The sequence below is a fragment of the Eurytemora carolleeae genome, unplaced genomic scaffold (assembly GCF_000591075.1).
Source record: "Eurytemora carolleeae unplaced genomic scaffold, Eaff_2.0 scaffold6, whole genome shotgun sequence".
NCBI classification, from domain to species: domain Eukaryota; kingdom Metazoa; phylum Arthropoda; class Copepoda; order Calanoida; family Temoridae; genus Eurytemora; species Eurytemora carolleeae.
This window is the reverse complement of record NW_019396148.1, coordinates 374392-399838: the sequence shown is the minus strand read 5'-3', so window position 1 is coordinate 399838 and position 25447 is coordinate 374392. Positions and strand designations below refer to the sequence as shown.

Sequence of the window (25447 nt, the reverse complement as noted above, 5' to 3'; positions counted from 1 at the left end):
TATGTAGATAATATTTTTTTCACAGAACTTAATTAGAACTAATTTATTTTCGCTCACATGACATTAACCAGAAAAACTATATTTAAAAAAATTTAACGATTACAATTATTAACCGAAAATATTCGGGCTTCCATAATTGAGATAAAAAGTTAAAACAGACTATTCAAAATAACTGAAAACTAATACATTTTTTTTCCTAATGAAATTCTTTAAAATAAATGTTAAGATTTCTGACAAGGGTTCGTTTCGTTCGTATTTTGTTAACTTTTTTTTGCCAAACTTGGCATTTTTTTCGCGAAAATGAATTAAGCGAAAAAATGCGAACATTATAAATAATTTCTTTTACTTTACTTTAATCAATTTTGATAAAGAGAATTTTTTCTTAAAATTTTCGAAATTTTTCTCGCGAAAATTTCGCATTTTTCATGCAACATATTTAAGCGAAAAAAGTGAAAATTTTCACAAGCTAACGAAATGCGGAACTTTCCGCGAAATTTTTTTTTCGCGAAAAATGTGAAAAAATTTCCCCTTTTCGCTGGAAACCATATTTCTGACTTAACAAATTGTTTATAGTTTTCTTTTATTCTAAATCCGAATCTTTTTCTTAATTAAGACTGTCTTAGTGTAATTAGTATAATTAATATTACATACTTACTTCGTTAAATAAAATAATTAAATATTCAGGGTGGCCAAAACTTTTTTGAACCCATCCGTACAAAAATCCGTACATTTTCAGAAGAAATCCGTACAATCCGTACAATTTTCGAAANAATATGGTCCAGGGCTCTATGCGTATTTCATGGTCTAAACAGTCGTTAAGGATACATTAATTCTCCTTACATTATCCGTACAATTTGAAAACAAATCCGTACAATCCGTACAATCCGTACAATTTTAGGGTTAAAAAAATCAATCCGTACAATCCGTACATTTTGGCCACCCTGAATATTCCCTTCAAGGACCTGCTTTCGTGGTAAAGGTTCCAACTAAGGAAGGCTTTTAAAGGGACGGTCTACGTAATTTCAACCGTCCGATAATCACATCCCGCAAAAAAATACACTTAATCCGTTAATTAAGTAAATGAATTAGATGAAGGTATTGTCGTTATTAAATCACAAAAAGAGAAAAATGCTGTAAATTTCTTGCTTTGTCTATGCTGCATAAATCTGCAAGTCAATTTAAAAGAGAAATTGTAATAAAAAATTATCAAATTATAAGATAGAAACACAAGGAAATCTCTGATCTTAGGTCTTTTAATCTCGTTGAAAGAGTTGGAAGGTTAATAAACTAGTCCATTTTAACAATACATAAACCAATTTAAACAATCGTCACCGTCCATTCAAAAAATACCGTAAACTAATCAAGCTATACCTTTAACTAGTCAAGTTATACCTTAAACTAATCAAGTTATACCTTTAACTAGTCAAGTTATACCTTAAAACTAATCAAGTTATACCTTAAACTAATCAAGTTATACCTTAAACTAATCAAGTTATACCTTTAACTAATCAAGTAACTAGACAAGTTATACCTTTAACTTAAGAGTTATACCTTTAACTAATCAAATTATACCTTTAACTAATCAAGTTATACCTTTAACTAATCAAATTATACCTTTAACTAATCAAGTTATACCTTTAACTAATCAAGTTATACCTTTAACTAGACAAGTTATACCTTTAACTTAAGAGTTATACCTTTAACTAGTCAAGTTATACCTTTACCTAACCAAGTTATACCTTTAACTAGTCAAGTCATAACTTTAACTAATCAAGTTATACCTTTAACCAATCAAGTTATACCTTTAATTAGTCAAGTTATACCATTAACTAGTCAAGTTATACCTTTAATTAGTCAAGTTATACCTTTAACTAGTCAAGTTATATCTTTACCTATTAAGTTATACCTTTAACTAATCAAGTTATACCTTTAACTAATCATAGACGACAGAAGTATCCTTACTTTTCTATCTAAAAATAGAGTATCTACGGGAACCATGTAACACAATTTGCACGGAGTGTATGATGTACAGAGTTCACTGTACACTGAAGTTTCCTGGCTCCCAATTTTCAGACAGATATTTTCATCATCAGACAAAGGTTTGATGAGGGGCAACTATGTGAATCTGACATGCCAATTCAAAAAAACCAAGTGTCACTTAAAATTAAGTCAGCATCAATCTTTTTTAAACTCACCTTTATCATATTTTTTCCTTAAATCTGTTCCGTTCTCCAGTGTGCATTTAACCTTCTTCAGTTTATCATTGAATGCTTCTTTGCTCCACTTCGGAACCTTCTCCTTCCGTCCCTCCTTCTCCTTCCTCTTGGTCTCCTTCATCTTCTCCTAAGTATAATTATCATTATGAATGTGCATTTTGTTCATGCTTTACATTCCAAAAAAAGTACTGCCACAGAATTTCTTCTGGAGAGTTTGGGTATTTTTTAAAATTTAGATGCATTTCTTGGTCATCCATGAATTAATTTAGGGGGGGGGGGGGGGCAAAAATTTTTTCCCCCCCCCCCCCCTTTCACAGCCCCACCCCCCAGCTGCGATCGCAGCCTTTATAGGGAAATGGTTAAGTTATCAACAGAATAAAAGGGCACCAAATCATGCTTGTTAAGAGATTACATTGGCAAACATGTTAAAGATGAAAACAGGAGTACTTATTTATAATGATCCCTCTCCTCCTGGGAAGTTAAAGGAGATTTTAGAAAATTAGAGAAAACATATGTTAAATTGGACTTCAACTTGACAAGTTTTTGATTCTTATCAATTGCCCTAATTCTGCAATATATACCCTTAAAATTTGAAAAAACATAATAGGTCAAGATTTTCAAGAATTGAACTAAAAATATGCAACGGGATAAAACATGGGTCAAGTCCATATTTTCCACGCTGAACAATTAGATGATAGATGGCTGTTGGGGAGGGGAGAGAGTAGGTGTTTAAAACCTAAGGGTGTGGGTGTGGGTGGGGGTTGGGGTTGGGGTGTGGGTTGGGTTATGAGTCTAAAAGCTACGGAAAAGTATAAAGTACACCTTTAATGTAAGTAATTTAAGTTTTCTACTAAATTTTCTTTAAACTTCTTTTAGGTCATTAACTTGGAAATCGTTAACTAACAAATGACAGAAGGAGATTTTGGTCTAAACTACGTTATAATAATCAAATATGCAATATGGTCCAGGGCTCTATGCGTATTTCATGGTCTAAACAGTCGTTAAGGATACATTAATTCTCCTTACATTAAAACCTTGTTGGNCCCCCCCGCCCCAGATGCTTTTATACAGGATAATATGTTCTCTTCATTTTTTCTTGTTTACAAGTAACTGACTAACTTAGGTAAAAAATAAATTATACGAACGTAACCTATATGGTATTGGCATCAACTAATTTTTTCCCTTTTCCTAAAACTTTAAGAGAAATTGAGGATTAAAAAAAGTTTATTTTCCCTTTTGGGTTGAAACTGTTTTGACTGCCTCAAGAATTGGAGAAATTTGGAATTTAAGAAATTAAGTTTAAAAATATATTTTCCTCTTCGGGTTGAAAATATTTTTGTATATAAGTCTTCTTTAAACACAAAATATGTTGAAAACCCAGCACTTGTTTTGAATAACTATGCATACTGCATAGCATTGATGTACGAACCAGATAAATTATCAATTATTTATAATTTGGAAAAAAAACACCGATTATTATTTTTCATTTCTTTACATAATTAAATGAAAGAAGAAAATTAATCACATACACATGATTTGCCCAGTGTGTGTTCTTTTTACTGTAAAGATGACAGTGGGACTCCTGAGAAACATAACAAATATTGTTTTAAAAACTCTTGAAGATAATGTGTCCCATTGTAATTTGAGTCTACTCTTCAGGGGGAAAAATGAAAAGTTTTTCCATTTTCATTTCAAGAATAATGGACATTTTTGTTTTAAATTTCTTAAACTTTTTTTGTCAATGATTAATTAATTTTGATTTGCTTCCTTTGATGACAATTCTGTAAAGAAGAAAACAACTGAATGTTATTAAACCTTGAGATAAGTAATTTCTCCAACAGGAGAAAACACTTGAGAAACTCTAAACTGTAATTCTCATTCTTTAATATAAATTACATACGAATTCATGTTGAAAAATACTGGAACATTTTTTTCACGGAAGTTCATTAGAAACCTATTATTTTTGTTAATGGATGGTTCATAATAAGAAGGATCAAACTTTACTTAAAAACTTTTCAATTAAAAAGTTTTTAAAACTTGATCATAGCATATAATGTAGGTGGGGAGAGAAAAAATTAAAACTTCTTAATGAAATTATCCAAGAAATCTTTATAAAAAGGGGATTTAAAAAATATGAGGGGCAACTTAAAAACAGTTTTCAGACTGCAACATTTGTGGTCTTCGAGTTAAAAAAGAAAAGAGCTAAATTTTCCTTCCAATAAAAATGACAAGAAAATCAAATATGTAAACTAGTAATTTTAATGAATTTAAGCTCTACCAACTATTAAACCCACTCTCCCCTTTGAATTAATTTTCAATATTGCAATTCATCAATCAATCAATCAATAAACCTTTTAATATGATGGCGATGCATAAAAAAGGGTAGTACATTAAAGTTAAAAATGGGAGATGGTCTGTGCTGACTATTTTTAGAAATGTAGGAATCACACCCCTCAACTTTAGTAAACAATTTTGGAGAAAATAACGGAAGCTGACACAGGTTCTCTAAGATAAAAATGTATTTAGTAGTTTCTTAAAAGAATAGACAAAAATTCAGTGTGCTATGTTTCTAAGATTAAAAAAAATATTCAAATTTCTTATTATCAAAGAAAACACTATTTCAACATTTTTCTTTAAAATTATTGACACAGAACAACCAGATGATGCATACCTGTCATATTTCAAACTTACATTGTTTGATCCACCATTATTCATAGTTTGAAATATCTACGGTCTAAGACATTTGGTTTTAAAGAAATTTGGATTTAAAATCCGAGTGTGTGGCACAGACTCAATTCTTTTCTACAGATCTACAACCCCAATTCACATTTATTCATTGTAACGTGCTCTTAAAATTAAAAAAAAATCCTTACGATATTTCAGTTTTCCACCAAATTTGTTAAATATATATATATATCTTAATTAAACAAATCCAAGAAGAAAATTTAAATTTATTTCAGATTCATTGAGTCATTCTTGTATTTCATTTAGAAGAACAGGAAAACATGTAGAATATTTTTCATTTCTTATCTGTAAATCTTCAATAATATCCTTCGACTTTACATTTTTCCAAATTCTTGAAAACTTGAAATATTTAGCAAATATCAAAATCCAGATATTATTAGAAGATTAGTTCCACCATAACTTAGCTTCCCCAATAATATTGAAAGCATTTACATAAAACAAAAATATTCTGCATAACACTACCCCTAAAAGGCTACAGCCTCAGTATCTGGTGGATGTAAGAGAAAACTACCGTTTAAAGGGGCTGTAAGTGTAATTTCAAGTGAACCTCCATTTAAAGATGGAGATGCCCGATTCACTAAGGTACCCTTAAAAGCTTTGTCTTATCATGAGAAACACTTTTTGAGCCAGGAAACAAAATTATCTATACATTTTTTTTAACATATTATTGTTACAGAGTTACTAAATTGTGATTCCAACTTTGCATGAAGGATTACTTAAAATTTCGCCAACAGCCCCTTTAATTTGGTATTTTCCCGTCTTCTACAATGGATTGAAAAGCGCAAAGAGGCAGACTTCAGGAAAATGTTTTGTTGCAATTTTTCTGTCCTTTCCACGATTAATTAGATACTACTAGATGATTAATTAAAGATATCATTCAAACATTTAGCTAAATTAAAAAGGTAGTACTAATAATGAGAGAGAAACAATTGATTTTACCTGAGTCAGGATTTTACCTGATTTTTTATTTAATAATATGGTGTTAGTTATTTTCCTAACGATAATTTCCCAAAGGCAATTTCCTAATGGGCGACTTTCCCAAGAGACAATTTCTGGAGAGACAATTTCCCAAGTGGCAACTTCTCAAATTAGATTAGGCCCTCTGAGGCGCCGCAGGCTGCAATGGGGGCGAGCGCTGTGCCTAGGATGGGCTAGGGGGCCGAGCACCACAGTTAAAACATGCTGGGGCGAGCGCTGTGAATAAGATGGGCTAGGGGGCCAAGCACCACAGCTAAAACATGCTGGGGCGAGTGCTGTGCCTAAGATGGGCCAGGGGGCCGAGCACCACAGCTAAAGCATGCTGGGGGCCGAGTGCTGCAGCTAGAACAGACTTTGGAAGTTGCTGCTTGGGAAATTGCCGAGATGGGAATTGGGAACTTCAAAAAAAATAGCTTACATCGTTTAAGGAATTCAAACAATTTAACCTGCAAACCTATTATATCATATCATATACTCATACCTTCATTCAATACTTTTTCATTGGAATTTTTTACAAAATTCTTTAAAAGCAATAGACGTACAAAAATTGCAATACATGTTTGTGTAAAGATACACCCCTCCAGGTTGCAATTTTGAAAACACTTTGCAAAAAAACACTTGAAAACATTTCAAGTGAACAATGTACATTCTTTAATATAAATCCTTCTTAGTTCAACCCAAAATGTAAAAAAATCTGGAATTTGAACTTTACAAGCTTAATATCTAAAGAAGATTTTTGGAAACATATCAGCTTTTTGCATTACTTTTTAATACATCAATTAAAAAAGTTTAAAATTTATTTTATGTTACAGGAACTTTTAAATCTTTTGCTTAAAAACGATCAAACATGTCTTCATAATTCTTTACCATACTATTTCAGTATGTGTTTTGTCATTACTTTTATGTAAATCCATTTTGATATTGTTCAAATTTATTTTATATCAAACTAGATTGGGACCCAGCGCTGCCAAGATTACACAAATTTTCTCCTGCCATCAAAGTTTGAGACAAATCGGTCAAAAATTTCTGATCGGACAAACAAAAAGACAAACAAACAGAGATTACAACTTTATATATATAGATAACTAGCTGTATATAGATAGCTCTCTCTATTGTGGTCTAGAAGTCCTTAACCTATCAGATTGGAGACATACCTCTATATATTGTGGTCTAGAAGTCCTTAACCTGTCTTCTTGAAGACCTACCTCTATATATTGTGGTCTAGAAGTCCATAACCTATCAGATTGGAGATATACCTCTATATATTATGGTCTAGAAGTCCTTAACCTATCAGATTGGAAACATACCTCTATATATTGTGGTCTAGAAGTCCATAACCTGTCAGATTGGAGACATACCTCTATATATTGTAGTCTAGAAGTCCATAACCTATCAGATTGGAAACATACCTCTATATATTGTGGTCTAGAAGTCCATAACCTGTCAGATTGGAGACATACCTCTATATATTGTAGTCTAGAAGTCCATAACGTATCAGATTGGAGACATACCTCTATATATTATGGTCTAGAAGTCCATAACCTATCAGATTGGAAACATACCTCTATATATTGTAGTCTAGAAGTCCTTAACCTATCAGATTAGAGATATACCTCTATATATTGTAGTCTAGAAGTCCTTAACCTATCAGATTGGAGATATACCTCTATATTGTAGTCTAGAAGTCCAGAACCTATCAGATTGGAGATATACCTCTATATATTGTAGTCTAGAAGTCCATAACCTATCCGATTGGAGATATACCTCTATATATTGTAGTCTAGAAGTCCTTAACCTATCAGATTGGAGATATACCTCTATATATTATGGTCTAGAAGTCCTTAACCTATCAGATTGGAAACATACCTCTATATATTATGGTCTAGTAGTCCTTAACCATCAGATTGGAGACATACCTCTATATATTATGGTCTAGAAGTCCATAACCTATCAGATTGGAGATATACCTCTATATATTATGGTCTAGAAGTCCATAACCTATCAGATTGGAGATATACCTCTATATATTATGGTCTAGAAGTCTAACCTATCAGATTGGAGATATACCTCTATATATTGTAGTCTAGAAGTCCATAACCTGTTAGCTTGAAAACCTACCTCTATATATTGTGGTCTAGAAGTCCATAACTTATCAGATTGGAAACATACCTCTATATATTGTAGTCTAGAAGCCCTTAACCTATCAGATTGGAGACATACCTCTAAATATTGTAGTCTAGAAGTCCATAACCTATCAGATTGGAAACATACCTCTATTTATTGTAGTCTAAAAGTCCATAACCTATCAGATTGGAGACATACCTCTATATATTATGGTCTAGAAGTCCATAACCTATCAGATTGGAGATATACCTCTATATATTATGGTCTAGAAGTCCATAACCTATCAGATTGGAGATATACCTCTATATATGTCTAGAAGTCCATAACCTATCAGATTGGAGATATACCTCTATATATTGTAGTCTAGAAGTCCATAACCTATCAGATTGGAAACATATCTCTATATATTGTGGTCTAGAAGTCCTTAACCTATCAGATTGGAGACATACCTCTATATATTGTAGTCTAGAAGTCCATAACCTATCAGATTGGAAACATACCTCTATATATTGTGGTCTAGAAGTCCTTAACCTATCAGATTGGAGATATACCTCTATCTGCTTGATGGCCCAATCCTCACTATCTAAGCGTCCAATTGCCCGACCTGCTTGATGGCCCAATCCTCACTATCTAAGCGTCCAATTGCCCGACCCAGATCCATAGGTTTCTTGTCTCTAAATAAGATATAGATGTCACATAGGTTTCTTGTCTCTAAATAAGATATAGATGTCACATAGGTTTCTTGTCTCTAAATAAGATATAGATGTCACATAGGTTTCTTGTCTCTAAATAAGATATAGATGACACTTTTTCTCAAAAAAATGTACTTTTCAAAGATTTAAACACTGATGAGATAAAAATCTCTTGAAATTCAATGAAAAATCATACTGCAGGCGAAGAGTGGCATTATCAATTTATGTTGTTTAATTTTCTTGTAAATTTACCTTTGTTTCCCCTCTTCCCTTCGTCGTTCCCCTGCCATCATTTCCTGGATTTTTCTAAAATTCTCTTCTCGCCTACACATTCAACATATTTAAGATCTTAATTTAAAACTTGATGCTTGTAATTAAATGAATCAAGTTTTGCAAAATTGGCAATTTAAATTTCAAGAAACATTACTGTTACTTAACTGTAATTTGATTATAATTGATTATAATTTGATTATAATTTGATTATTATTTTGATTAATTTGATAACATTACTATTGTCAAGTTTATAACTATTTATGGTTCAGTGCCGAGCTTGTCATCTTTTTAATATTTTATGATAATGAACAATGGTGTAAATAGAAGAAAAATAAAATCGACATTTATTCCACAGTTTTATGAATCGTACTGGAAAATAAAATAATTGTTTAAACTTTTCATTTCATAAAATAAAATCATATATGTTTAAAGTTCCTAATGTCAGAAGGCTCTAGTTTTTTCATCTCATCGTTTCGTTTCCTTTCCTAATGAATAAAAAAATTGAAAAAAAGAGAGATTATTATAAAAACAAATAAATTTTCAACAAATCCTATATTTGCAGCATAACTACTACCAACATTAAAAAAAGTTCGAAAAATGTTGTTCAGTGAAAAAAAGCAAAACGTATTATAAAAAATAAATTCGTTAAAAACGAGATCCACAGTCAGAACTTTTGAGTTGTGAACATAAACTATAAAAATGGTTTGATGGATCAACTTAATTCCTATTTAATATCCAGAGGTATTGTCTCCTGAAGAGATGCTTGAAAATGAAGGGAATTTAAAGTGCACACACATTGGATATCAAGATCGTTCAAGATTAACGAAACTCCAGACAAAGATTTTGTTGTCTTCGAATTTATGAAGTAGTTGCGGTGAGATATTGAAGTGGGATTCCTCGGATTTAGGGTATTAAGGAGCATTAACAGATTTAGTAATTTTCAGTTTGTCTTCTATTAGTCTTTTAACAGAATTTCTAGAGATTCCAGCCCCCCCCCCCCCATCCCCATCTTACATTGTTTAAACGTTTTAAGCCCACACTCGCATTTATGTAAGGGGTTCAAGGAGGGGAGGAAGGCCAGCCACAATAATTTCACGTCCGATCCACCTCAGAATCCTAGTTCTTACACTATTATGTGTTTTAAAGTTTTCAATTCTCGAAGATTTAACTATTTTTTTATCTGGCCAGGTTAGAGCATAAAATATTTCAATGATTACATCAAGTTACAATCTTCAAACCCATGAAAATGATGTCAAACTTTATTTAGGTAAAACTTGAATCTCGTCTGCCTCCTTAATGGCAAACCTTCGCGATCTTAAGTAAATAGAAACTTTTTGGCATACCTCTGCCTATAATTTTCCACTTGGAACCACCTGGAAAAATGTTTTCTTTATAATTGACAAAAAAGATTGAAGTTCTATAAGCTCGGATTCATTTGCGGCATTCTAAACCAGAAATATCTGAAAATACGCGTAAAAAATGTGAATATTTTTAAGAACATTAAACTAAAAACTTTAATTCAATTGAAACATTTTTTCCGATTTACAAAATTTCAATATGTCATTTATGCCTAACCGTGGCCCGATTCTTCAAAACAAATTTATCTGGGAAGACTAGACACTTAAATTGATATTGGAAGGACGAGTATTTAGGAGGTGACTCGGAAGAGAATATGAGGAAAATGTGGCTCGGCCGAGAAATTGTTGTGGTTAGCCTTCCTCCCCTCGTTCAAGTTCCCACTCACATTTACCAATGGAATTCAAGCCCCTTCTCACATTAATTAATAGGATTCAAGCCCTTACACATTTATGAATAGGATTTAATCCCTTTACCCATTTATAAAAGAGATGTTAACTTTCTTTTAATTGCCTATATCTCTTATAAATTAAAAGTGTTTATGAGCGATTGCAGAGGAAGGCTTAGTCGCTAGAAAGTAACCTGGTTTAAACTTAGTTTTCGGTATTATGTCATAATACCAAGATTTAATAATATAAAGTCATCCAAACAGCTGTTATATTTAACCAGCTGATTATTCAATCAACTGTTTACCTAAACAGCTAATGGTTCCATCAGCTGTCAAATATAACCAGCTGATTAATCCATCAGCTTTTATATCCAAACAGCTGATCGTTCCATCAACTATTAACCTGAACAGCTGATTAATCCATCAGTTGTTATGTCTAAACATTTGAACGTTCAATCAGCTGTTATGCTTTTACCAGCTAATCGTTCCATCCACTGTTTACCTGCACAGCTGATCGTTCCATCAGCTTAGCTAATCTTTTTTTGTTCGACACTCTTCTCACGTCTCCTTTCAATCCCTTTCCCTCCTCATCATCCAATTCCTCCAAGCTGCCTCGCTTACTCCTGATTGTAAATAATCAAGAATAGAAACTCGGGACGACACTTAAGAATTAAGAATCAAGTCAAGAATCTGAACACTAAAAACAAATTCAAATTTTTTTAACCATCTTTGTAATCTGATGTCGTAAGCCTTAGATAGTTCAAACTATAAATTCTGTTAGACCAAGTTTTAAATAGTCTGTATTATGTAGAAGTTCCATTGTTTCTATCCAATTTTGGAATTCGTAATAATTGCAAACCTAAAAAAGTTGAGTACATTCGTTTAATGAATCGCTTACTGTTTTGAATCTAGTATGATATTAGTATTTTAAGAATATATAGGATTTCTTTACGTCACAACCAAGTTTCTTTATTTAAAATAAATGGATTAATTTTAATAATAACTTTGTAAACCCTACCTTCTTGCATCGTTAGCCACCAGCTGACCGATTGTGATGCTTTCTTCTGGTAACCTTCTTCTTTCCTCACGTCCAACCCTCTCCCTGAACCAAAATTTCTTATTCCAGTCACGATTTTAAACTTTAACAAATTGTTTTTCGATCCGCCATTTATTTCTGGCATCACAACAACTTTCGCAGATTTTTCTGTTTACATTATTAGACTTCCAAAAATCAAAGACATTTTTTCTTGGAAATTTTTTAAATTTTGACCGGCTCGCTCCAGGTCTGGAATTATTTTGACCTGAAAGTTCACGCATTTTGTAATTTATTGCATACAATCAAACAAACTAATAAACAAATAAACATATAATGGATATGGATAAGTTGACCCGATATCCTCCAAAATATTCCAAAAATTGCATTAATATACTGTTCTCACCAACTAAGAAAATTGCTTTAATATACTATTCCCATCAATTAAAAATTGGATTAATATACTTAATATACATAAAGTTAAAAAATTAAATTTATTAAGTCATCAATACCTGTGATTATGACAATAAACACTATCATCTAGATCATCAAGTTGAACCCCTCCAGTTTGCTGGGTGTGCGGGATTTCTCGTCTAAAAATAAGTTAGAAATATATAAGGATAAATTCATCGTTACAATTTACAATCATACTTATTAATGACTATCATCCTGTTCGAGGGAGAGGGTGCAGAGCCGCAATGAGCCTTCATATTCGCATATGAGTATTAAAAATGACCTGGCGCTACTTAGATATCAATAGAAATATTAAATAACATTTTTTTAAAGAAAATACTTTATCTTTAATAGCTATGCAGTATTTTCTTGAATATCCAAAAACATGGCATAGCTATTAAAATATTAAATATTTAAAAAAAACTTTTATTCATTATTTTACAAATAACATTTCAAAATGATAGGGGTAGCGCCAGGTCACTTTAAATGCTCATATGCAAATCTAGAGGCTTGGAGACCATTTCGCGTGGCTCAAGGAGGCCCTGCACCCCCTCCCATCCATTACACGCGTGTTTTTGGTATTTTTCCCTACTTTTCCTACAATATTTTAAATACGAATGGTATAAAATCTTAATACGAAGTTTCATCTTTTACAATTCATGTGAGCAAAATCATCATTAAAATTGTTCTTCAGAATTACACCCCCCCCATTGAAAAGGGGGGAATGATTTTCGAAGATTTTGGAGTTAAGATGAAAAATTAAGCCTCAATTTTTCACTTCTTTTGGCAACATTAATCATCCCCCAATTTAGTTATAAAATCCTTACATAATTCCTATTATTATTGGGGGAAAATATGCTCGAGACCTATGGGGAAATTACATTTTCAAATTCCTGATTAGTTACCTAAACAGTTCGTAAACTCCTGTTAGATAAGAGATTACTGCTAATGGATCCAGAGTGCCACTATTTTCCATTATCTAAAATATTTCAAAATAAAATTTGAGATAAAAATGATTGAATCGGTTAATTTTTGATGATAAGGATTGAGGCTTTATTGACGCACTAAAACGCTTTAAAACTATAAATAAATAAAACTAATATAAATTAAACTCCGTGCCACAATTAGTAGTAGCATTTAAGTCAAAGACCATAAAATCTGCTACAGCCCACAAATTGTATCAAAGATCATAAATCTGCAACAAATTGTAATTGACACCATTAAATCTGCCATAAATAGTATTTTAGTCCATAAAATCTGCCACAAATAGCACCTTTTTACGCAGTATGAGAAAATCAAATTTATTTGGTCTCGCACAAGAGATTTAAAACATATTTATTCTTTTTTTTAGGTCTTCAAAAAGCGTAGTTATAATTGAAAACATGAAGATTTGCATCTAATCAAATTCCAAACTTCAAAATTTACTTTCATTAGTATCACTGATCAAAAATGTAGAAAAAAAATAATTCTGGATGAGATAAAGTTTCTATTCAATTATAAGTTTTATGTCAATGTCAATAATCTACATAATTAAACAAGACTTTAATATATATGTTCCCTCTGCCTGGCCAAACAGCTGAACCGAATGAGCTGATTTTTTTTGTGGACACTTAAGAATAACCTGGCGGTGACAAAGACAACATTTTTTTCCCCCAGGGCCCGGTCAACGCCTGGCCCTTCAGATAGTTATTCATAAAATATAAAACAAACACGGTTTTATTTGTTTTCAAGAATCATTTGATATTGCTTTAGCACTTAAAAATTTTAAAATCCAGGGCGTTAAAAACTTGTGATTGTAACATTGAATTATATTTTTAAAAAACTGTCAAGGACATTCATTTTTTTCCCCCGTTGGAAAATGTATATTTAGCGTTTTGACTTAGTAAAAATAGATTCAGTCTGCTTATAAAAAGTTTCATTAATTTTTAAGAGGGTCGACTTTAAAGTGTTGCAACGCCTTGGGCTTTAAATTTATTGATCTAACACACTTGTGCTTTTCTGTAGCCCTTTACATGTGCATTGTACATTTTAGCATTATAAAGCACTTGTTGTAAACTTTGGTATTTAAGAAGTAGTTGGCAAAATTGTCATCAATTTTTGCTTGAGAGCTTGCAAACTAAAGATAACAATGAGTTTAAGCAGTGCTTAGTACTAACAAAAATAGCCAAACAAAAACAGTTTTTGTCCTTAAAATTTTATTTTTTTGAGACTTCTTGCACTGTAAATTCCGGTACATTTAAAGTACCGTAGCGACCTTGTAAGGTATACAGTATACAGCCAGACTATGAAAGGAAAAATGGGAAAGTACACAAAATTAATACCTTCTACTGAAAAAAATTTGTGAAATCAAAAAAAAATTTGGTAAAATTTTCTTTTGTAGAAGTAGAATAGACCGATCAAAATCCTTTTCTGTACAGGGTTAGTTTAAGACGTGCTACGCATCGAATATTAGTCAATGGTTTAGAGGATTACCTCACTAGCCGTTATAACAGGTTGGAGGCCGAGCTCAGCCTCAAGAATATCAAAACCTAGCTGGAGGTTGTCCTCTGCACACTCAGGGTCCAGGGACTCCCAGGGGAGCAGGTCAGGCCGGTATCTAGATAGACAATAGTCATAGATAGATGGATAGATATAGATAAATAAATATGATGGATAAAAAAAATAGATATAAACAAAGATATATAGATAGTAAAATAGATAGATAGAAAGAAGGATGGGTAGATAAATAGAAAAAATACAAGAAAATAGAGAAGAATAGATTTATAGGAAGATATAGATACAATTCTTCTAAATCTAACACTCTCAGATCCGCGAAACAAAAACTCTTTTGGACAAATCGGTTTATTTAACATTCTACAGGGCATATTATTACTTTGACTCGACCAAAGATTAACAGATAGATAGATAGACAGATAATAGATAGATAGGTAGGTAGATAGAAAGATAGATAGACAGAAAGAAGGATAGATAAATAAATATATATTTAAATAGATAGGTAGATAGAAGATAGATAAATAGAAATATATATGGACAGAAAGAAGGATAGATAGATAAATTGATAAATAGATAGATAAAGAGAAGGATAGATAGATAGATAAGTGGTGTATATAATTTATCCAAAATTTATTTTATCCCCCCCCCTGCCCTCCAATCAATTAAATGTTGAGAAAAAATTAAAGCTCAGTAGTTTTACCTAGGATTCATTATAAAAACAGATCATTAATCTTTAAAATTAAATTGCACAGTAGCATTTTCAATTTATTTTTATAATTTAATTCTAATTTATCTAGTCCAGCAAATAACCTTGCAGCCTTCAGCAGAAGAAAACAATAACAATTCTAGGAAGATAAATTTCAATTCAAATATGAATTTACAAGGGCAGTCTAACCCAAGTTGGGGGAATGAGAAAAATTTGTGGAAAAGTGACTATTTAAATACAGGGTGGATCATTCCACAGTACAATTTTCACCAAAAAATCTCGTTTTGGAAGAATTTTCAATCCTTTACGATGTTTCTCACCCTGTATAAAATAGAATTTGAGAGGGGGGGATGGGAAATGTGCCTCCGTAAGATCAAATTAAAAATAGGTGTTTTTTTCGGCGTATGAGAGCAGCTATGCCCCCTTTCGCCATGTGTGACCCCCCCCCCCCTAAAACTTCCATGAACATGCATATTTCCTAGTATAAAAGAGATGTTAAAAGTGCTGAGGAGGTTTATCGGGTGCAGCTCATCTAAAACTTGTAATAAGTTAACGAGATGTATCACGATATTTCACATTCTTTGCCACACAGCTATTGTATGGGTTTACATAAGAAAACTTATGAAATATTTTAAAATTTTTGCATAAACAAAAATTCCATTTTGCACTTAATGAATTATTTATGTATGTTCAAAAAATGTATAAAATGAATTAAAATTAATGAAAATGATCGTTGAAAGAATCGAAACACCAAAAACATAAGATTTAATACCTCACATGACTTATATTCATCGTTTTTTTATTTTGACTTCCAGAGGTTAAAAAATTATCATATTAGGTCAAATAAAGAGTCTCAAACTGAAATCGGAATTGATACCTTGCAAAAGCCAATTTAATTGATTTAATATTTTGACCTTTTAGAGGTCATTATCGAGAGGAGGTCAAAGTGGAGGTCAGATATACGAGTTCATGGATGTCAAAATGGAGGTCAATGACCTATGATTTAAAACTTTCTTCTTGATCTTTGTAAAAGACCACAATTATAGACTGCAAGCAAAGTTTCAGTCTTTAACTCAATTTTTAAGACCAAACGCAGCCAGTGCGAAATCTGGTGTCGAAATGGACTCCCCCACTCCCCCTTCATTAACATATCTTCCTGATTTAGTAACCAGATAGTTTCTTCAATAAAAAGTTTAGAGTTTATTATTCAAAATCTGATTCTGAATTACTAAATTGCTTATTATCTATAATATTAATCTGTATATGTATATTTAAATTATATTTAAGTCGTGACCAAATGATTTTTTAACAACTCTTTATCTTATTCTGTTTGGAAAATTGAAAAAAAAATTAGGAACTGATCTTCTTGGCAAAAAAATCGCATTTTCAAGAACTAAACTTTTCAAGTACTGGGTGGGCTATCTGAAAATTATGTATTAGGACTTATTCACCCTGTACTAAAAATTATTCCTGTTAAAATTCAATTAGACATTGGACTCTTTAATACCGTTTTAACCTGGTATTCGAATATGTGGTCAGTCTCTTTCCAAAGATTTTTTTTTAATGTTCAAATATTATCTTTTTTCACGTGTTTTATTCTACAACAGAATAGAATAATTTGCACAGTTTCAATGATAGAATTGCAGATTAAAGAAAATGTCATAAAAAGATGTTTGCTTTTTTCAAACCCTAGGAAAAAGGACGGAATACAGTTCGCGTACATTTTGATGGTTAAAACGGCTTTTTAACGTTTAACATTCTAACGTTTGAACAGCATTTAGAAGCGAAGTATTTCATCAACTACCCCCCCCCCCCTGTATTGATTGACATTATGCCAACCAAAAGCAGTTTGTAGAGACACCCGGTACAATGTAAATATTTTGTTAAATAAGATTAATTCAAGAAATATCATATTTCGTGTCACAAAAAGAATTTTGAAAATAAATAATCTAATTTAAAAAGCACTTGTAATAATTCTAACTTAATTCAGAATTCTTTTCAGAAAAATTTAATGTTTTTTTCCATTTTTAAAAACAATATTGTAGTTTTTTAAAGAAGATTTTTTTGATAGATTTTTTTTTTGATTATTTTATCATGTTAACGCAAAATAATCAGAATAATCAATTTTTATATGCTCAATCTTAAATATATCATGCCAAATTAAATTATTCGCTTCCAATTCAATTCAATTAAATTCAAGAAGCTAGGGAGGTCCCGTGGGCTCCACGATCTAAATGGGGTACGCCATCACGATCCCGCCTAGATCAAGGCTTTTCAGCCTGACATAGTTTAGGCCTAACGTCGGGTATCACGACCATGATTCCGGACTAGCTCCTTCCACCATGCGTATTGCCAAACAGACTATTTCTAGTATTCGTTTCCAATACAATAATAATTTTTCAACAAAACCATGAAAATTACCTTATATCGGCGATAAAGTTTTAAAATAAATGTGTGAAAATATTACTTATAAATGCCAACTTTTAGTCTGCTACGATTATAATAAAATTTTGAATATTTTTCGTTTCTTTGGATGGATATGATTAAAGCTTATGAACCCTTTGACCTCAATCGGTAAAACAAAACCATAGGAATGTTTTTAGCTAGGTTTTGAAGATCTCAATTGAATAAGTTGACCTTTAAAAGGACACCTTAATTCCAGGCAAAGCTGGGTTCCTGAGCTAGTAAAATATAAGCTGGTACAAAGCAACACACATCGCTTAGACGTATATATTTTGCAGCAAAATGAAAGAAAACTGTTTTACAGAATGTGATTATGAAAAAAAATTTTGTTGGCCTCCTAAAAGGCTTACAACAAAAAATGTAATTGTTAAAAAGAGGAGAAGCTATATCCAACACCACGACAAGGCCCTGTGATAAGAAATTAAAATTTTTCTCAATATTGGAAAGGGAGTAGGGTACCATTCGCAAAAAGCGCATTACTACAAATTCAAAATTGTATGTAACAACAAAAAATCGTTTAAGTATGGCAACATTTTTTTACAGTGTTTATGTTGTCATGAATATCAGAAGGAATTTAGGTGGATATTTGTTTGAACTAGTGGTCGTGAGAACTATTGGTCATTTGAACTACTGAAATGACGTCATAATCTGTTGTTCAAATTAACCACTATTTGCTCTTTGATCATCAGCAGTTTTATAATTTTTAGATCGGATGGATCATCAAGAATAGGATATCAAACGAGCATCAAAGATATTTCAAAAGAACATAAAAATAGTTCATTTATAAAATAATTCAAACGAACATAAAACTAGTTAAATTAAAATAGTTAAAATGAACACAAAACATATTCAAACGAACAAAAAAAATAGTTAAAATGAACATAAAAATCGGTTAAATGAACATAAAACAGTTTGAACTATTTTTATGTTCATTTAAGCAATTTCATGATAACTATTTTTATGTTAATTAGAGCTATTTATTTGTTAATTTAAACCATTTTTTTTGTTCACTTTAACTTTTTTTTCTTCATTTCAATTATTTTTTAATAATTTTAACTAATATTTTTGTTCATTTAAACTATTTTGATGTTCATTTGAACAATCTTAAGGCCCATTTAAAATATCTTAAGGCTCATTTGAGCTATTGAGGTATTGTGTTTTATTTATGCTCAAGTAAACTATATATTTTTAAAAAAATGTTGAAAAAATCCTTAAAATTACTTTCCTGAAAAGTCAAACATCCAAAGTTAAAGTCTCAAAATTCTGAGGCAAAAATGCCCCTCCCCATCCTATTTGGGGTTAAAGGGAATGTACTCGTAATTTCAAGTAACCTTCTATGCAAAGATAGCAATATCTAAGTATGAATTAAATATCGAGGTTTTTGTTTCTTAAAACTGTTATTTTCATTTGCGGTTTCTTTGCAAAAGTAACTTACGAATTTTCTTGCTTATGAGAAGCGATGTACAAATCTGAATCAAACATATTGAGTCATGAAAACGACGATATCTTTTACATGTTTGTTCAGATTAAGACTACAAGGGTACAGTTTAAAGTCAGGCAATGCAAAAACGCATTGAGAGTCACTACGCATCACGAGTACAGTGTACAATGTACAATGTATGTACAATGTACAGTGTACAGTGTACAATGTACACCCCCTGTCAGATAATGCTGGAAGCCAACTTTCTTCAAATTCTCACATAAAACCATCTTAACTAATAATTAATTTTAATAAAAAGAATTTTTTGATCAATCTCTTTCATATAATGCCTTCAAACATAAATATTATAGCTAATTTAAATTAAGGACTGTTAATTATTTTTATCATGATTTTTTGATCAATTGTGTCTGGTCCAGTCGATTATATAATAAAATAAAATATTTAAAATAAGAGAATATAATTTGAAAAGGTCGAATATTTTTTAAATATTTCTAAGCATTTTTTTACGCATTTTGCTTCCAAATATATTTAACAAGCGCCATTAACTTTTTAGAATTATAAAGTTTTAGAAAATATATTCTAATACAAGTGTACTTTGAAAAGCAAATAAACATTACCAATGACCGATGATATATGAACAGCTGGGCAGAGTTTTCTTGACGGAAGTTTAGAAAATTTACGGTAAATTCCATTATAGCGAACAGAAAGAATCGTTAAGTCTGAGTTTATAAACCAATGTTACATGATTGGCAGTTCCATCAATCAATCAAAAACATGAAAAAAATTTAACAAAATAATCAATGAACTGACCTGTTTATAATTGCACAAAGAACTAGATCATTTCTGAAGCACGTGTTCATCTCAAGAACCTAAAATCAAATAAAATCAATAAAATCAATAAAATCAATAAAATCAATAAAATCAATAAAATCAATAAAATCAATAAAATCAATAAAATCAATAAAATCAATAAAATCAATAAAATCAATAAAATCAATAAAATTTCCACATTTTGTTCACATTTAACTGCTATCAGCTATACAATTACAATCTGCTCATGTTTTTAACATCGTGGGTTAGGTTAGTTTGTGATTATATCTGGGCCGAGCACCGTGGCTAGGGGTTCGAGATTGAAGCTTGCTAAAATTATCAGAACTCTCAAGATCATTACTTGAGGATTAGTCTTTGTTCCCCAAATCTTCCCCTGTTATATACACAAATGAATAAGGCCTCTTCTTCAGGGAAGGTCGAAGTATCATGATTTAAAAAAATATTATTTTTTAATCACCCGAGGTTTCGGGGCAAAATTTAAGCTAGGGCTTTACCACAACTTAACCCCTTCAGTCAGAAATTACCAAATCAATAGAAATCAAACTCAATCAAAGGAAATCAATAGAAATGAAATAAAATCAAACAAAATCTAATAAAATCAAATGAAGTGAAAAGAAATAAAATATAATTTAATACACTATAATAATGTTAAAGAAAATGAAATGAAATAAAATAAAATTATTTTATTGATTAATTCTTAATCCATGAACTTTGTACATTCATATTTATCCCGAAAACTAGAAAAATACTCATGAAAAACATTACATTCTAGCTTAAACAATAAAAATAGAATTTCAATTAAAAAATTGGAAAAATTCATGTTCATACATAAGAAATACTGTTTTATATTTTCATCTTGACTGCTTTGTCCAAACTGTCAAATTTCTTCCTTTATGTAAAATCTTGTGCTCATTTGGTTGGAAAGTATCAATTTTATCAAATAGAAGTAGAACACCCACCCCCCTGCCCCGACCCACCCCATCCATATTAACTTCCAAGGGTGATTTTTGAACCTTAAAAATTATTTTTTTTAATATTATTTTTTTAATTATTTTTCAAGATTATTTATTTTTATGTAAATTTCAACCCCTAGGAAAATCCCAATATTTTAAAACTGTATGACAGGGAAATAAAATAAAGCCGGGCAATAAAGAAAATAGAATACAACGGTTGTCTGAGCATTACAGGAAATGACAGATATTTACAATACCGGCAGGAAATATTTGATTCCTGTGTCACCCTCTTGGTTCTGATATATTGAAACAGATAGAATAAAGGATAACAGAGTTACAGTGGTGGATTTTTAAAAATTAAATACATTTCTAACAATTAGAAAAAGTATAAAGGATAACAAAGTTTTTAGCATCACAAAGGATATATAGGATAACAGATTTTTCAGCATTATGGATATATAGGATAACGGAGTTTTCAGCATAACAAAGGATATATAGGATAGCAGAGTTTTCAGCATCACAAAGGATATATAGGATAGCAGAGTTTTCAGCATCACAAAGGATATATAGGATAACGGAGTTTTCAGCATCACAAAGGATATATAGGATAACAGAGTTTTCAGCATCACAAAGGATATATATAGGATAACAGAGTTTTCAGCATCACAAAGGACCTATAGGATAAGAGAGTTTTCAGTAGCACAAAGGATTAAGGATAACAGAGTTTTCAGTATCACCGAGTATTTTTGTTATATAATTATTATATCAGTAGTATTAAGGATATATGATAACACTGCCATGCTAAGCATCCATTTCATTTTTAAGTAGATTAGTTGTTTAAACATGGATATTGTAGGGATCAACTTGTTTTTGTATCCAGGATAGTAGATTAGTTGTTTATACCTGGATATTGTAGGGTTCAACTTGTTTTTGTATCCAGGATAGCAGATTAGTTGTTTATACCTGGGTATTGTAGGGTTCAACTTGTTTTTGTATCCAGGATAGTAGATTAGTTGTTTATACCTGGATATTGTAGGGTTCAACTTGTTTTTGTAACCAGGATAGCAGATTAGTTGTTTATACCTGGATATCATAGGGTTCAACTTGTTTTTGTATCCAGGATAGTAGATTAGTTGTTTATACCTGGATATCATAGGGTTCAACTTGTTTTTGTATCCAGGATAGCAGATTAGTTGTTTATACCTGGATATTGTAGGGTTCAACTTGTTTTTGTATCCAGGATAGCAGATTAGTTGGAGAAACATGAGAATCCTTCCTCCGTTTCTTCCTGAAAAGAAAACAAAATTATTTTTTATTCCTTTTTCTCAGTTAAATAAAAAAGATGGTGCTCTCAATTTAGTGTAGTAGTGATCTCAACTTTTTTTATTCATATCCATCGATTGAATTGCCTAAAATTTTGTATTGTGGAACTCTGTAAAACCAAGGAAAATGTGTAACCAATGTCAACACAATTTCAGACAAAGCACGGTTCCTACTTCCTAGGCTAGTGGCTAGTTATAATATGCCGTTTATAGCAAAAAACAAATATTTATTTCATTTCTTTCATTTTGACTTTATTGGGATTTATAAAGATCATTTTTGCGACACTTTTTATGTTTCTTCTCTTCTCAATATCTATTCTGGTTTTCTTGTTCAGAAAGAGGTGGCTTATGAGGGGGGGGGGGAAGGACCTAACCCCCTAGAAAATTTGGGGGAAATCACCTTCCCCAGAAAACTAAGGGATGTCTCCCCCCCCCCTTCCCCGAGGAAAAATTTAGAAGCGCAATAAGAGAGAGAAGCACCTTTCATTTTGGTTTTTAAAGAATAGATTTAAAATAAATTTTCCCAGCGGCGGCACTTTGTATTCTCAAATTCAAGATTTTTTTTTAAAAATCTAATCTTCCAAACACCTTTCACCCCCCGAAGCTTCTCATGGTTTGGAAATAAAAAAGACCAACTTCACAATAAAAAAATCCATGGGGGAGGGAAATTTTTTTGCTAGTGGGGAACAAAATTTCTATGGGCTTCCCGAGCATAATTCCCCCCACTCCCCCTGGTAAATATCATAAACAGCCTCTGTGTTCAGATTAAAATTTATTGGTCATCTCCCACTCTTGCCAAAGAATTTCTGGCTCTGGACAGAAACAGGTGCGTTCTGTTTCCGTTATTTAAATATTTCAGAATCAGTAAAGTCATTTCAAGAATGTTAATGTGGTCATAGGGCTCCCTAACAGTCCGAGTTGAAAAGATTTCTACTCTAACCTACTTACATCTAACCTCAGACCTAACCTTTTCCATAGTCCACCTGAACCCTACTGTTTAAAGATGTCATTTTAGATCAATTTCAACACATTTTCAATCTAATTCCACATATTAAAATCTAATTTTTCTCATTTTCGATCTAATTGAACACTTGTTGGAAACATATTCATTAAAATGTATTGCCAGAAAACATTTTTATTCAAAAATTAAGTTGATATTTGATTTTTTTTTTTTTTGATCAGATTCCACATAGATCAGATTCCCTTTAGATCAAAAGGGTTATAGATCGAATTCAAGTGCACGGATCATATTATGCAAGATTCTGACCAAAGAAAAATGTCCTAATCTTTTCTCAAACAAAAAGAAATCAAAGTTGCATAACTAAACTTAGAAAAAAGAAATTGCATTAATTGATGTTACACAAATAGCCTCTATTCTTTTCCATCTTGCTCTATCTTTCTTCCTTCATTTACCCTTTTCATTCATCGTTTCTTATCACATTGAAAAACAATTCTGATAAAACATTTGTTTTTACACTCTAAATTACAAATCAAAAAAAAAAAAGTTGCTTACTCAGCAGCGAAATTTGGATGACTGCCGAACAAGGAATTTTATTGTGAATGATTATTGCTGCTCTAACGATTACCATTACAATAACAGACATAAATCTTTGGGTTTTCGAGATCAATCATTTGCTCCCTCAAAGAAAGGGCGTGTAGAAATGTCTTTCTCTAGGTCCCAGTACTTCGATTCTTAAATCCCATTAATGCTCTCTCTCTATATGTTTAGATATATCTCGCACAGTATGAGTGAATGTGATTTATCAGCTTTTTTATTTAATGCTCTAAATACATCTGTTTTTTCTTGTTGAATCAGTTTCTTATCTTTTTATAGAGGCCCACACTTCTGCTTGTTGAATTATGTTAGCTTCCAGTCCGCCTATAAGATTCATATATTTAGCTCTTCTTAGGTTTCCGCCAATCCAGCCTGTGGTTTCCAGAAATCCAGCGGAAGCATGGCAAACCATAAAAGATCATGAGTTTGGAGCTGTTCCAGTACAATGTCTGAGCAGCTTCCTCATTCTCAATATCTTGTTTAGCTGCTCCAGTTCAGTATCTTTTACCCTGCAATCTGAGCTGCTATGTTACTGTTCATTACCAGAGCTGCACCTGGAGTCTCTGCTATGTAAGCCGTTCATTACCAGAGCTGCTCCTAGAGTCTCTGCTATGTTAGCTGTTCCTTACCGGAGCTGCTCATAGAGTCTCTGCTATGTTAGCTGTTCATTGTCAAGAGGTGCTCCTAGAGCCTCTGCTATGTTAGCTATGCATTACTGGAGCTGCTCCTAGAGTCTCTGCTATGTTAGCTGTTCATTACTGGAGATGCTCCTAGAGTCTCTGCTATGTTAGCTGTTCATTACTGGATGTTCGCAAATAATGAAAGGGGGTATAGGCTCATGGCGAAAAATAAGCGTTTTTGATTGCTACCAATCATACTTCCATCAGTTGCGTCTATCAGGAGAAAATTATTAACCACGACTCATACCGAAGAACGTAGCACCCGTACAAATTTGGAAAGTTGCAACATTCAACTCAGTTTGTAAAATAATCAATTTAATTCCAAACAAATTATTCAGATATTACAAAAAATAGTTATCTATTATTTCTTGATGCATTTGTATATAGTTAATATTTCAAAATATTTCTGATTTTGTTTCTTTAAAATAATATTTCTCTAGCGCTGGATTTTCGAACATTCCAGGAAGTTTTCATAAGTAACTGTCAGATCATGAAAAATGAAAAAATAATATGAAATATCAAATATATACAAGTATGTCAAAAAGTTATCGATGACTATTGTTTGTAACATCTAAATGACTTGTTTGGAATTAAAATGATTTGTTCTTTTTTAATTATTTTTTAACTTGATCACATTGCTTCAATTAAAGTTAATTTTTGTTAATTTCCCACAAATTACTTTTCCATACCAGTTTCTTTTTTACTTTGTTTTAACTATTTAAATTATGTTGTATCGATTCTTGTT

General features: G+C 31.6%; 1 protein-coding gene across 1 annotated transcript in view; it reads right to left on the bottom strand.

Annotated features, from left to right (window-relative positions):
• LOC111696410 (protein-methionine sulfoxide oxidase mical3b) overlaps nucleotides 1–25447 on the bottom strand; it is an 82234-nt gene that overhangs the window by 18742 nt on the left and 38045 nt on the right. The window contains exons 22-33 of the mRNA XM_023466007.1: nucleotides 22349–22433; nucleotides 20172–20230; nucleotides 14731–14854; nucleotides 13164–13237; nucleotides 12318–12398; nucleotides 11791–11874; nucleotides 11275–11395; nucleotides 9464–9513; nucleotides 9008–9079; nucleotides 8715–8737; nucleotides 8615–8667; nucleotides 2196–2343 (exon numbers count right to left, since the gene is read on the bottom strand). Coding sequence (XP_023321775.1) covers nucleotides 2196–2343; nucleotides 8615–8667; nucleotides 8715–8737; nucleotides 9008–9079; nucleotides 9464–9513; nucleotides 11275–11395; nucleotides 11791–11874; nucleotides 12318–12398; nucleotides 13164–13237; nucleotides 14731–14854; nucleotides 20172–20230; nucleotides 22349–22433 — 974 coding nt within the window. The remainder of the gene's footprint in view (nucleotides 1–2195; nucleotides 2344–8614; nucleotides 8668–8714; nucleotides 8738–9007; nucleotides 9080–9463; nucleotides 9514–11274; nucleotides 11396–11790; nucleotides 11875–12317; nucleotides 12399–13163; nucleotides 13238–14730; nucleotides 14855–20171; nucleotides 20231–22348; nucleotides 22434–25447) is intronic.